Below are 14,596 nucleotides of genomic sequence, written 5' to 3' on the forward strand. Positions count from 1 at the left end.
GGACTCTGCCCTCATCCCGTGCCAGGGAAGCCACACCCAGGGACCACCCCTGAGACTCTGCTGTGGGTGTGGGGAATGCATCTGGAAGGACAGGAAGGACACAGAATGGCTTGAGTTCCTGTCCCTCCTGGGGATGCAAAATGAATTCCAAGTGCAGTGATGCTGCAGGAAAAAATGAAGATGGATCTCAAACGTGGCTTTTCAGCCTAGTGGAGGCTGGCTGAGGGACAGGTCAGGAGTGGGGGTCCTGCCGGCAATTCTGCATTGCACCGTATCACAGACGAATGCCCACTTTTTGCTTACTGCCCTCCTGAGAGAGAAACAGATGGTCTGATGATAGGGATGCACACACGCAGAGAGTGGGTCTGCCGGTGACAGCCAGAGGGAGAAGACACCACGAAACAGGCAGTCAGTGTGCCAGGCACGGGGAGGACAGAACACGGCACTTAGAAGCAGGTGACCAAACAATTCAACCTCACATGCATCGTACTTTGGGGACTGGCAGGGACACTCCTAATGGTTATCCCTGGACATTATGTGTAAGCTGGGACTGAGACAAACCAGGACATATAGTCAGCCCTCCCACCCAAAAGAGAATGAGAAGAAAAGGAGAGGGAGAAGGGGAGAGAGAGGAGGGGGGCTGCGTGCGCATAATCATGATCATGAAGGAGACGCCCCGTGTGGGCACGTCTGGGCGATGCTCTGCCAGTTGTTTTCAGAATGTCATTTTAGCCCCTTTCCCAGACAAGCAAATTAGCACGTTAGAAGAAAATAGAGTGATATAAGCCTCTGCCTGCTACAGAGATTCAAAGCTCCCAAACAAACACAATTTCCTCTGAATAGCAAACCAAAGGGAAGTGGAAAAATCAAGAAGAGCCAAGTATGGTTTTCATTTGGAACATTGCTGAGTCTCTCCAGCACCTACCTGATTTCTGAGGGGTCCTAGGGACCAAAGCCAGGGGGGTACTTTTGTGATTTTGAACGGAGCAAGCATCATGAGTCTATTGTATTTGCATAGAAGTAAGTTGGGAATAAAGATAACTCTACGAAGTCAGCAAGTACGCCTGGAGTAACCATGTTTTGGAAACACACTCCGGCAGGGGCTGTGCCAGGGTGAATCTCCATTGCTTCTATTTGATCAGATGCAGCCAAGTGGGGGGTGTTGGAATTTCAGGAGTGTTCTTATGGAAGGACATGTGCTTGGCAAATCTGGAAGTGCTGGCAGCATTTTGAGTACTGGGAGGATGGTGAAAGAAGATATGGAGCTGGATATGAAAAACTGGTTGAAGTCAAAGCCAAGCTAGAGAAAGGAGGCTGACAGGAAGGAGAGGGAGGGAGGCACTGCTTCAGGAGAATCTCAGTCAAGGATGCCAGGCCTGCGTTCCCTACTGGACATTCCCTACTGGACACCTCTAGTGGGCTCTGAATGGCAAAGCTAGTCCTTGGTGTTAGACCCAACTCTTCTGTGTTATTTGTTCTCCTCAGCCCTGTTTCTTCCTGTCAGAGCTTTTGCCTCAGTTTGTAAACGTTCGTGCTTCGGTTTGAGTCAATTTCGGTCCCACCCTTGGCCAGGAAGCCCTGTGAAAGCAGAGGGTGTACCTGTGTTTAGGGGTACGCTGCTGCCCCAGGCCACGGCCAGCACAGTGCCAGGCATGGGCACCCAACTCTGTTCGTGGAATGGAAGATGGAATTATTCAAGACTCTTTCCACAGTGACCTCATCCACAGCCATGGTTTCAGCCACCACCTTGAGGCTGACCACACTCGACTGTCTGTGCCCACACTAGTTCTCCCCTCCGGAACATGCACCAACGGTTACTCAACATTTCCATATGAAAGTGTTAAAGCACCTCAGTCGCACTGAAAGATCTGAAACTGAGCTGGGGAACACGTCACTCCTCACCCAGTCTCTCCTCCGGCGTTCCTCATCTTCATCTTAGGGAAGGGGCCCTGTCCACCTGAACCAGGGCTGCCACTCTTCACACCCCCATATTCCTCATTCCTGCACCTCCCATCCATCACCAAAACCTGTCACTTCCATCTCCTACATTCTCTGGATATCGATTAAATGATATCAGCATCTTCCCACAAGGGATGGAGTAAAGATCTAAACTATTAACATGTTCTAAGAAGCCAATCTTCAGGAACTCTCAGCCTCCAACCTGCCATGTACCTTTCCGCTCGAGGACTACCACATGTGGTATTGCCTGGGCTGGTGACTTCGTTTCTCTTGCCTTCTCCTCTTTCCTTCACTTCATGGTCAAAACTGTAAAATGCTGGTTATTCTCACCATCTCTACTCAACCATCATTGTACAATGATTCCTGCCCCCATCTCTCCACTGGAACTGTCCAGCAAAGAGTCGCCCATGACCCTGTGGCTGAAGGCAATGACCCTATGTCTGCCCTCCCCTGACTTGACCTCTCTGAGCACCTGACATTGCTAAACACGCCTTCCTTAAAGGCCCCCTGACTGTTCTCTCCATTTTTTTTTTTTTGGACTCTTCTTTTCCTTCATTTGCTTCTCTTTCTTCCTCAGTCCTCTGGAAATCGATTTCCCCGGGTTTCCCAACTGGATCTCTTGCTCTTGCTCAACTCAGTCTCCGTGGCTGATTCTGCCCTCTTGCCTGGCCTCCATCGCATGACCATGCCCAAATCCTTACCTCCAAGTCCCTTCTCCCTCCTAAGCTCCGGGCCCACATTGCTCTGTGGAGGTGCTTCTAACACACTTCAAAGACACCACAAGTGGAGCTGGAGTCTCCAGGCCCTTCCTTTCTCTGCTTCTATCTCAATGAATGGTGCCAGCTCCCATTCAGCTACCCAGGCAAGAGCTTGAGTCATCCTTGTCTCCTTCCTTTCTTTCCCTCCCTACATCCAGCTAATCATCAAGTTCTGTTGACTCTGCCTCCCGAGACGCACACAGATCTGTTGACTTCTCTGTTCCCAGTGACGCTCCCTTAGTCCAGGTCCTCATCAGCTCCCTCCCACACAACAGCCACCACTTCCTAACCCACTTCCCATTTGACAGCTTCTTTCTCTAACCCTTTGTGTTCTGCTGCCAGGGTTTGGGGAGAAAAGTTCCCTGAATGATTTTTCAGAAGACTTGTGGACCAACTTTTAAAAGAGCATTTAGAGCATTTCTTTAGGCCAATAAGAAACAGCTAGGTAAGAAAACAATACTTCTGAGCCCCTGTCTCAGAGACTCACTGGGCATATTAGCTTACTAAAGGTTCTGAGAAAGCTTGCTATAAAAGATTCTGTTCAGAATTGTTTAACCAAGTATCTTCTAGGCTTTCTTGAGATTAGACCCTTTCTCCAGGGCAACCTCATTAACATCTTTCAGAACACCATGTGCTATTTTAAAACACTAATGTGATTGTCTTCTCAGTTTGAAAATAAGGAAGATGAATGGATAAATACCCAAAGAAGACAACTTGAACTTCATTCTCTGGGCAATTAGTGATCCTCGGAGATTTTTGAGCAGGGTAATCATCTAATCCCATCCATGCAACCAATATTTCCAATTATTTGAGACCCTGTTGTGCACTAGGTACATCTCATCTACCAAGGCTGCAGACGGCCATGGTCCCCAGGGGGCAGACTAAAGTGCAGATGGGTTAAGCATTTGGACCCAAGGCCACACACCACTAAGGATAGGGCAGCTCATGGCTGGAAGTCCAAGTGGCTTTATGGCCACAGATGTTTGTAATAAGCAATGACATTATAAGGTGACCTTTAGCCTGCAGGAGACACTGGAAGCAGGAAAAATCAAAATGCTTGGATGTAAACTCCTAGAAGGCAATTCCTTCCTCCTGTTGTTGCTGCTGCCTCTCCTTTGTCCCCAAACTCCTCCAGATGATGCCCCCAGAACTGGTAGCCATTCTTGAGCTTGGGCCTTACTGCCCTTTCTGTAGGCCTCCTGCTCTTCCTCCCCTTAGACATCCACCAGGCCATCACACAACTCTAAGAAAATCTCTCTCCCCTTCTTAAAAACTGGGTGCTGTTCCCCAGTGCCTGCCCAACTCCAAATTTCCAACCTGATGTTCTAGGCCTCCATTATCTGCCCTCAATTTCCACCTTGGCCTTGACTTGAGAAGCTTTTCTAAATAAATCCCATGCTTCCATCAAACCAGACTACTCACCTTCCAGCAGCCTCCCAGCCTCTATCTGTGTTGCTCCCTTCTTACCCCAGAGTCTCTGCTTTAAATCCCACCCATCTTTCAGGGCCCTTCTCACTGCTAACTCCATAAAACCTGACCCAAGCTGGACCAACCAGATGTTCCCTGCTTCTCAGCACGAAAGGTCAATGAGGTGCTCCTCAAACTTGAAGATCAGGTTTTAACTTCTGAAAATTAAGCTAGTGAGGCTCACAGTGGACGGCATCAGCTATGTTCGAAAATGACATACCTGAAGGAAGATCCATGAAGTGGACGGTTAAGAAGATAGGAAAACGTCCCCCTTGGAAGAAGGGGGCCAGGGCTTAAACTCAAGCACATTTATGCTCCCATATCAGAAACCGTAAGACAAATAATCAAGGCCCTAATCAAATCAGTTACAGGAAACAGAAGGAGTCAACCGAGCCAGAATCGACAATGGTAACTGGCCAGCACAGTGGGCTAATCTATTACTCTCTGCTCGGGTGTGCGGAGGCAGGTTCATGCCGTAACACACGGCAGGTGGGATGGCGACGTGGCCAAGCTGCCACAGCACCAACCAAAGGAGCCGCACACAGAGCTGAGAGGCTCGGGTTTTCAGGACACGGGAAGGTCTGGCAATGCCATGGCCAAGAGCTCAGGCAGCTGCCCCGGAGCTGGGTGCCTTTCCTCCGAGTTCCCTGCTTCCTTGTTCAAACCACAGATCCTCCAAGCCGCCTTCTGAGAACCCATTTGACTTTCCCTTCCATTATCAAGAAGGAATGTTCTGGGCAGAGGAAAGATGCATCCTCACTGAATCCATCTCTTGGGGCCATTAGAGGATTTAATGAGATGCTGAGTACAGAAAGGCACACCTAACCGCTCCCATGTAGCCATTGTTCAATACGTGTAGGTGGTGAAATCAGCCAGAATATTGGAACTCTGCTTTTGATGACAATTTCATATAGACTTAGTTAAGTTGAACTGAATTCCTGGGGTCTAGATGCCTTGATGAAGGTGTGTACCTGGATCCGTTAACAGATTTTAGGACCCTAAGTAGGAAAAAGCCCATTGAGCTGTTGCTCTGGCAGAAGGGCCTGGTGACGCCCATCTAGCCCAGGGCATCTCTAGCTCATTACTGTCCTCTAAATGCCCCACCAGCTCCATCCTCTCAATGTCCAGCAGAAATCTTAGATAGCTTTTTTTGAAAATTTACTCACTTGCATATGCCTCTAATTCCAATTCCATCGGAGAATATTTGAGGGGGCTTTTAAGTCCTTTGCAGAGCCTCAAATGTCATAAATTCTTAACGAGTTGAAATGAATTGAACAAAGACCAAACAAACAATCAGGGGTTCAAACCAAGGCTGTAGCATCTGTCCCCCAGGCCCTTAGGGAAGTGGAGCTGCACACCTGGAGAGGAGTTTGGCCACGCCAGCTGAGAACATCTCTCCTGGTGCTAACTTCCCTCTGCCAGGCAGTACAGGAGAGCCTGCTGGGCTGAAGGAGTGCCGCTCAACTGCCCAGGAAGCAGAGGGCGGAATAGACAAACAGAGCGCACAGATCTCCAGCTTACCTGGATCTCTGTCTGCACAGTGCATTTGACCAGTTTGAAGTTCTTCCCAGGGTTGAAGCTGTTGCTGTAGAAGCAAACCTTGAGGATGCGCACATCTTCCTTCTCCACGTCGACGGGTACCACCACCATGGGCTCTGGGGGGCCCTCAGGCCGTCGTAATGTGCCCACCTTTACTCGGCTCAGGGGCTCGGACACCCCGGACATCCTCTCAGACAGCAGCTAGGACCAGCACATCTCAGTCCTGTGGAGTCAACAGAGAGACAGTCCTGAAATGAGTGCCTAGAAGCCCTCATGCCTTAGCCCCCCGGGTGCAGCCACCAAGCAAATGACCTCTTCTCCTCTTCCTGAGGATCTCCCCTAAAGGCATCCAGCGTTCTTGGATGTTCTTGAGAAGCTGCAGCAGGTGGAAGCAGGATGCATGAACATTCAGGAATAAAATCTGGACTTGGAGCTCCCAAGCACACCAGCCCTCTCCTCTGGAAGCCCCCTCTACCTCCCATTTCTCCCCCTCAACAATGGCTCCTAGGCAAGGGGCCCACACGGAGCAAATGCAGCTGTGAGAGGAGGCGGCCACAGCCTGGTTCCAAGGCACAGAGGAGCAGAAAAGTAAGAAGTGGGACAGGAGAAAATAGCAGGAAAGAAACAGGGACAAGGGGGAGAAAGCAGAGAAGAGACAGAGTTGGAGAATGGACAGCTCCGAGGGACCTGGAACAGAGAAGGCAAGAGAGGGGCTAGGTGGTGAACCTGGCTCTTGAATGATGGCCTGACCGTCCACAGCCTCAGCTGCTAGCCAGAGCTTTCATGATAGGAAGCCTGGATCCCAGGGACTCACCAAATAGAGCACGCCTCAGCACACGAAGGACAATTCCCACCCTCTCCCCAGTATGTATGAAAGGGTATTCTGTAGGGTGGGAGGGGCTGGACTCTAAGATTAATCCAGTTCTCATGATAGCCTAGCTTGATGCAGATCAAGCTATAAGAATCCTAAGAATCTGTAGTTCACCCCAAATTTCAGAAAACTGGGCCTGTCCTCTGGATCCAATAGGACTTCCAAGCACCTACTTTTTACAGGTCTAAATAGGGTGTGTCCAAAAGAAGTGATGGAAACGCTTTGGATTGATGGTGTCAACTGAAGCTCCATATTGGGGTTACCTGGGAAGCTTTAAAGAGCACTAACTCTGGGTCCTGTCTGCAGAAGGGCCACTGAGGTTTGAACACTAGTATATTTTAAATTTCTAGGAGTGTCCTAACATTCACCTGGCGTTAGCTCAGCTCTCATGGTGAAACCTACCCTTTCAGAAAAAGATCTCAAAAGATACTATGATTTGGGGTGGGGGGAAATTTCTGGACCAGAAGTTGGGGGAAACATGATGGAGTTGGCCATATTAAAAAACAAATGTGGGGTCAAACATTTAAAAAGTGGAATTACAGCCTATGATTTTTTAAAAAAATTAGACATACTATGCTGGGCACTAGTTAAAAAAAAGAAAAGATTTAGACAGTCAGCAGCTTTGAGGAACCATTTATTTTAAAAAGCAAATGTGTACTAGGAAGGTTCAAAGAGATATTGTAATGATGAGGGGAAGAGCAGGGCTTGTCCCTCAGCTGAGGGGCAGATGGACAAGGGGACACACCAGGCTCAGAGTTCTCAGGGCAGCCAATATACATGCATATCTTTATGTATGTGTCTACACACCGTCCACCCAGCATCACGGAAGTGTCCACTCCATCTTCCCAGAGACATCACGGAACACGTCCAGGCGCCAGTGTCTGCCGTGCAGTGGGATGGATCTCAGTTCCCCCTGAACTGCCACAAGGAATCTAGGGGGGGATGTTTGAGAGGTGACCCCAGGAAATACCCCTCGGAGAGTACAGAATGTGTGAAGGGAAGGCAAGAGAGCCACAAAAGAGCTGTCTGGCAAGGGATCCTTGAACAGCTTAATTAATTCTCCTGGGAATCCCAGGAGCCTGACGGAATACACCCCACCCAGACAGTGAGAGACCTGGGACATTTAGACTCTGCTTCGTCCAGCCATTGTCCCCAGCATTTCCAGCCAGTTCTATGCAGGGGAGAACAGAGGCATTCCTTAACAAAGATGCAGAGGTGGCGGCTTGGAATTGAGGGAGAACATTGAAACAGTGAGGCCCGAGGAGATACCCCAGGAGAAGAGGGAAATGCTGCTAGAGGGTGTGAAGACGAGAAGATGTCTTGTCTCTAAAGAGCATAGACTCCAAATGGGGATGAGAACAGGTCACCACCTATAACTAGGTAAACACTACACACCCTGAAGCTGGCCCTCGCTTCAGGGTCTGCTGTGTCTATTGGGCATTTCTGTGTATGAATTAATCTTTATGAGGAAGATTTGAGATAGGTGTCAGGAGGAGGAAGTTGAGTGGCATATGGTGTCTGTCCCCAGGGACTAGACAGCACCTGCAATGCACTGATGTGCTCCTTGACATTCATGTGTGAAACCCTAACCCCAAGGTGTTGGTGTTGGAAAGGTGGAAGCTCTGGGAGGTGATGACACCATGAAGGTGGACCTCATGGATGGGATCAGTCAGAGTCTTTTTTACAAGGGACCCAAGAGAACTTGTCACCCTCTTTCTGCCACATGTGTCAGCAGGAAGAAGGCCCCCATCAGAACCTGAGCATGCTCACACCTGATCTTTGACTTCCAGCCTCCAGTGCTGTGGGAAATAAAAGCTTGTTGTTCTAGTCACCCAGTCTTTGGTACTTTGTATAATGGCCGACAGCCTGGCTCCCCAATGGCCACTGGGAAACCTGGTCGCCTGAAATGCTGCAATGTCATGCTCGTCAGAACATCTCTCGGAGCTGGAAAGCAGGGCACCGTACCCATATCTGCTGCTTATACCGCATGCTCCCAGATAGCCTCCGTGAAGGGAACTGGTGTTTCTGAAGCTTTGGGAGCCCCAAGAGGTGTCACCTCAACTCATCCAGCATTCTTACCAAAGGGGGATGCTCCAGTGAGCACACACAAGACGCTTCAGTGACTTCCTAAAATATCCTGGTAAAAATGTGAGAGAGAATATTTAGGAATAAAATGTCTGTAGAATTCAGAGATCTCACTGGTAGGACCTGGGGAAACTCCATCTTCAGTGTTCTATGTATCGACTGGCAGGTGGAGTGTGGAAGCAGAGTGGTGTGGGACAGTTACAAGTCCATGCCTGGGATAGGGACAGGGCAAAGTCTGAGGGGACAGTATTAGACCTGCAGGTGCTTCTGTGCCTAAGCTGCTACAGCTGATGGTACAGAAGCAGAGAGTGCTTTTAAACTCAAGAGAAAACAGGACACAAGAATGTGGAGCAACAGGAACTCCCCTTTACTGCTGGTGGGAATGCAGCATGATGCTACCATTTTGGAAAACAGCCTCACAGTTTCCTTCACAACTAGACATGCTCTTATGATAAGATCTAGCAATCACACTACTTGGTATTTACACAAAGGGACTGAAAACACATGTCCAGACAAAAATGTACACAGGGATAATTGTAAAAGCATTACTCATAACTGCCAAAAAGCAGAAGAAACCAAGATGTCCTTCAGTAGGTGAATGAATAAACAAACTGTGGTACATCCATACAATGAGATATAAGAACTAAAAACAAATGAGTTGTGGAGCCACAAAGTACATGGAAGAACCTTAAATATTTATTTTTAAGTAAAAATATTAATCCGAAAAAGCTACAAAGTAGAATTCCAACTGTATGACATTGCAGAAAAAGTAAAAGTATAAAGACAGTGAAAAGATCAATGGTTTCCAGGGTTAGGGGAAAAGGAGAGGTGAATAGGTGGAGAATGAAGAATTTTTAGCAGTGAAACTATTCACTATGGTAGTGTAATGGTGGACACAGGTATTTATGCTTCTGTCCAAAAAATAGGAAGTACAGCATCAGGAGTGAGGCCTAGTGTAAACTATGCACTTTGCTTCTTCAAGGATACCCCAAACTATCACTAGTAGATACAGATCTGTAATAAACTCCCCAAACTCTCTGAAGAAAAAGAGTACCTGAGAGGAGTCACACAAGAAAGATCCAGGCTACCTATCCTTGGGGTCTTGGAGAACTCACCCCTCTACACTCCCCATGCTCACTCTGCCTGTGTTTGGGTCCCACCTCACTTTCTGACTACCTCCAAGACCTAACTCAAGTAGCTTAACCTCTCTCTGCCTCATTTTCCCCATCTACACAATGGGGACACGGCTACCTGCTCTATTTTCCTTTTGGAAAGGTTGTGACCATGAAGTGGAAAACATAAATTGATGTTCATTAACAGCATCCAAAAGAGAGTCTCTCTCATCACAGTTATTAGTTGCCTATTTTCCAAAATCTTGCATGCGTGCCTGTTACGGTTTGGATGTGAGGTGTCCCCCAAAAACTCATGTGTGAGACAATCCAAGAAGGTTCAGTGGAGAAATAATTGGGATTTGAGAAGCTTAACCCAATCAGTAAATTAATCCCCTGAGAGGGATTAACTAAGAGGTAACTGAAGGTGGGTAGGATGTGGCTGGAGGAGGTGGGCATTGGGGGCGTGCCTTTGAGGTTTGTATTTTGTATCTGGTGAGTGGAGTCTCTCTCTGCTTCCCGATCCTCATGTGAGCCTCTTCCCTCTGTCACAGTCTTCTGCCGTGTTGTTCTGCCTCACTTCTAGCCCCAAAGAATGGAGCTGGCTGTCTATGGGCTCAGACCTCTAGACACTGTGAGCCCCAAACAAACTTTTCCTCCTCTATAATTTTTCTGGTCAGGTCTTTTAGTCACAACAGTGAAAAAGCTGACTAAAACAATTCCCATATTCCCTCCTGCCAATAACTCTCTACAAAGAAAAAAGAAGTTCTGATTATCAGCATTTGCCAATTTCCATGGTGTAAATATTGCCTCCATGGCTGATTTCAAGCTTCTAACATTTATCATTGAATGCTGAGTCAGGTAGAGGTAAGCACAATCCTCTAGAAGGCTCCAGCTCCTCTTCCTGACAAGCGATCTTGCTTGTTCCTTTGACTTTTGCCTGAATTTTGAATTTCTCACCAATAGCCCGTCTCTGGTTTTCCATAACTGCAGTCTTCTGACCCTCAATGTGTGAGACAAAGCCCCGCCCCTTTCTCCAGACCTCTTTCCTGGCTCTCCCAGCCCTGGCTCCTGCTCCTCCCTTGTCCTGGTCTGCCCCAGATCCACTGAGTGGTGTCAGAGGCGCCTATATGCTGTGGCCTTAGCAAAATCCCTGGCCCTGAGCCATGCTGGGCGCCAGCTTGCCTCCTAGCCCTCAGGTCTGCCAAAGTCACAAAGAATAACAAACACATGGAAATGGGCCCAGATTGAAACAGGAAAGGTCTTGATTGCCTATAAGAACTTGTTGGCCCTAACCTACAACGGGTACTCAAGGAGGCTGTTGAATCTCTGAGTCCAAGAAGCTTCAGGAAGAAAATAAGTTATGTTCTTCCTGAATGGCAAGACATTGACCTGCCTGAAGGAGAGGCGACTGCGGCAGGATGTACAGACCTTGGAGATGTCACAGGTTGTCATGGTACCTGGAGCTCCTGGCCTGGGGAAGATGTTAGGGCTACAGGGGTAAACATCTCAGAAAAAGAGAATTCGTGCCCTTGTAGACATTGTAGGGTAATGCTACGCCTTACTGAACATATACTGTGTGCCAGGGAGTTTACATAAATAATCTCTGATTTTCCAGAAAAATTCTGCAGGTAGGTCATATTCTTGTCATGCCTGAGAGAAGAAACAGGCCTACAGTTTTGTCCAGATCACTCAGGTGGCAAGTGGCAGGCATTTTGCCTGACTTCAAAGTCCACAGTAATGTCCTAGTGATGCGTCATGGAGGCCCCGAGGACATCGGTTTTAAATCCAGGTTTGAATGAATCAGCTGTGTGAACCTTCTCCGTGACGTCACACCTCCCTTCTCATTAATGCTAATTATCAAATGCTGGGAGCGGGTGTCATGTCCTGCTACCTCGGTTATGGGGTAATGTCACAGCTCTGCCGCTAACTGGCTCTGACGCCTGGAAACATAAGGCTCCCCAACAGTGGCTGGTAGGTTGATGGTGGCCTTGATGTTTTCATGTGTCCAGGCAAAAAGAAAAAAATAAGGACCCTGCAGAAAATTCATCATAAAGCTCAATGTGAAGGACAGTCCTATTCTCACATCATGCTGTCCACCTTTTCCTGGATTTACGATGCTCATTCATTGATGAAAGGAGAACAACAGGTTTTGGTAATTTGGGGCTGGAAACATCTGCCACTTACCAGTTGTGCATCTGGACAAGGTGACTGACCCCTCTAGGCCTTGGTTTCCTTTCTTGGGGCATAAGGCTGAATTCTTCAGAATTTTTCTGGAGAATCAGAGGTTACTTCAGTAAATTCCCTGGCTCATATGTTTTTAAAATGCTTATAAATTGGCAGAAGAAAGAACTGGAAATGTACTACAGAGACCCTTTCTTAAAAGAACACCTGGTCTTGTAAGTGAGGGACTGGGTGGTCACCGCAGCCTCTTCAGCTTCCAGAGCTAGGAGGCTGCCTTCACCCCAAAGCCCACCTTCCTCCCTCCCTCCACCCGCCACCCAGGAAGGTCACCCTCCCTCCTGCTGTGCTCACATGCAGGCCACTGCTCTGGCCTGAGCACTCAGAAGCATGTTCTGTGGAAGGAAGCTCACAGGAGACAGACGGAGCACCAGTCCCTCGGGTCCAGCTTGAAGTCAGAGTGTCACGAGAGGCACGCTTGATTTCCACTCTGTCTGAGTCACTTCCCTTGCCATTTCCCCATCAACACGATGGGGAACACAGGCCTTTCCTATTGCAGAGGCCTGCTGGGTGCAGCCACTTAACTCCTTGTGAGTGGCCTTGCAGCGTCAGGGAGCCGTTCCTGTGTCTCTGGGCAAGGTTGGGCCCTGCTGGCTCCATGCGGCGCCCCCTCACTGCCCAAGCCCTTTCAGTCCCCAGTTCCAGCAGGGCGGCATTCTGCTGCCAGCCCCTGAGCCCAGCACTGGGCTAATCCCTTCCCTCCTCTCCAGGCATCCCTCCCCATTACCTTGTGAAGGAAGGAGCCAGAAAGGTTGTGATTACTGCCAGCTATAATTCAGAATAATTCTAAAAGCATTTGTTGAGACTTTACCACGTCTTTGGCTTCCCACCCCGGGGCCCATTATCCACCAGGAGTAGTTCTGCTGCCAGCACAGCCCACCCAGGGCCAGCTGACTCAGGGCTGGCTCTGTGGAGGGCAGGAGGGGAGCAATGAGACATGTTACCCTGTTCTTCCTTGTTGAGGGGACCTCTGCTTCCCTCGCTAGTTCAAGGCCTTTGGCCAGATTCAGCTCTCCTCCTGTTTGATCTCTGGGTTCCACTGCTTTCCAGACCCTTCAAAAATTCACAATCCCCTTGCTCTTTATTTGGCAGTTCACGCACGAATGGCTTTTCTCCTTCCTCCTGCATTCTTTCTCCTCTTCCCCTGTGCCCTCTCCTCCCTTTTCTCCTTGTCTACCCTCTTGTGTCTCAGGAGTCATGCCAGAGCTTGGGAATATGAGGATAAGCAGAAGAGGGAAGAGGGTCTCTGCCTAACAGGCAGACCCTTCTCATCCAGAACAGAGGGAAAAGACGACACACTCACACACCAGCCACAGTGTGACACGGCACGAGAGGACCTCAGGACAGAACTCAGGACCGGCTTGGAGACCTCAGGAAAACATGACCCAGCAAGATGAGGAAACCAAATGATCCCATGTCAGGCTGAGAAAGAGAATAGGGAGGGGTCTCCGGGAAATAAGGCTAGAAGATGGCAACATGTTAAGAAATTTGAGCTTCATTCTGCCGAAAAGCAGATTTTTCATTTAAAAAATATAAATCTGGCAACAGATGAACACCAGGGTGAGCTGGGAGACAGTAGAAACCATTAGGATAGGGTGGTGCGTGTTAGCCACCGGCAAACCAGAGGTAGGAGGCCTCAATGTGTAGCATTGGCCAATTTCTCTGGTGTAAGTTTCTCTGGCCAATTTTAAGCTATAAGAGGAACCTCACTGAAAGCAGAATTGGAGAGAAATGAGCACCAACCACTCATGAGAGGTGGTTACAGCCCACCACTGCCAGGACAGTGAGAGAACCCAGGCAAGGAGTGCAGATTTCTGGGTCACTGGTCTCCAGCCAGCATCTGACCCTTGATGTCCATTTGTTCCTATAGTGGTGTCATCACCCAGCACTGCAAGACAGTGAAGTACAGGAGACACAGAAGCTTCACAACTCAAGAGGTGGCCCTTCTGCAAGGAACTTGCTACTGTCCAATCTCCTAGAAGCTGTAATTTTCAAAGCCACACTCTTTGTCGTCTCTAACCCCAAACTAGACTCTCCACTTTGAATCATGCTTTCAGCTTTTGCCACCAAACTCAGAAAAAAATCTCATTTCCCTCTTTGAGTGGGATTCAGAGTTGGTGGTCAGGCAGGGAAATTTGGTGCCGTGATGAATCAATGCTTTGGCTGGATCTTTGCCTGAGTTCTTCCCCATTTGCTTGAAAAGTTAAGGAGAAGGCCAGATGATAAATAGGAAAATTCATAAGTGGTGGAATGGTTTCTTCCAAGACTGCTGATCAAATGTCCATGCTAACCTGAAAGAGCGACTCTTCTAAATGCCCCTCGTGTACACCTTTTAACTTGGTATGAAGGAGTTTGTAGTCATCAAATGAGAGGCAACAAGTTAAACACAGGATTGGGAGAAGTTATGACTCATGCCATGGATCAAGAAGGATTCCTGGGGTTGGGGTTGTGGCTTAGTGGTAGAGCGCTTGCCTCGCATGTGGGAGGTACTGGGTTCGATCCTCAGCATCACGTAAAAACAAATCAACAAAATAAGGATGTTTGTCCATCTACAACTAAAAAAATAT

At 48.4% G+C, this 14,596-nt stretch overlaps 1 protein-coding gene across 5 annotated transcripts in view; it reads right to left on the bottom strand.

Annotated features, from left to right (window-relative positions):
- The window catches only part of Ptk2b (protein tyrosine kinase 2 beta), a 127,490-nt gene that overhangs the window by 44,227 nt on the left and 68,667 nt on the right, over nt 1-14,596 (bottom strand). For all 5 annotated transcript variants that reach the window (XM_078030853.1, XM_078030854.1, XM_078030850.1 and 2 more), the window contains one exon: nt 5,706-5,946. In XM_078030853.1, coding sequence (XP_077886979.1) covers nt 5,706-5,909 — 204 coding nt within the window. In that variant the 5' untranslated portion in view covers nt 5,910-5,946. The remainder of the gene's footprint in view (nt 1-5,705; nt 5,947-14,596) is intronic.

This window comes from Ictidomys tridecemlineatus, chromosome 14 (genome assembly GCF_052094955.1).
Source record: "Ictidomys tridecemlineatus isolate mIctTri1 chromosome 14, mIctTri1.hap1, whole genome shotgun sequence".
Classification (NCBI taxonomy): Eukaryota; Metazoa; Chordata; class Mammalia; order Rodentia; family Sciuridae; genus Ictidomys; species Ictidomys tridecemlineatus.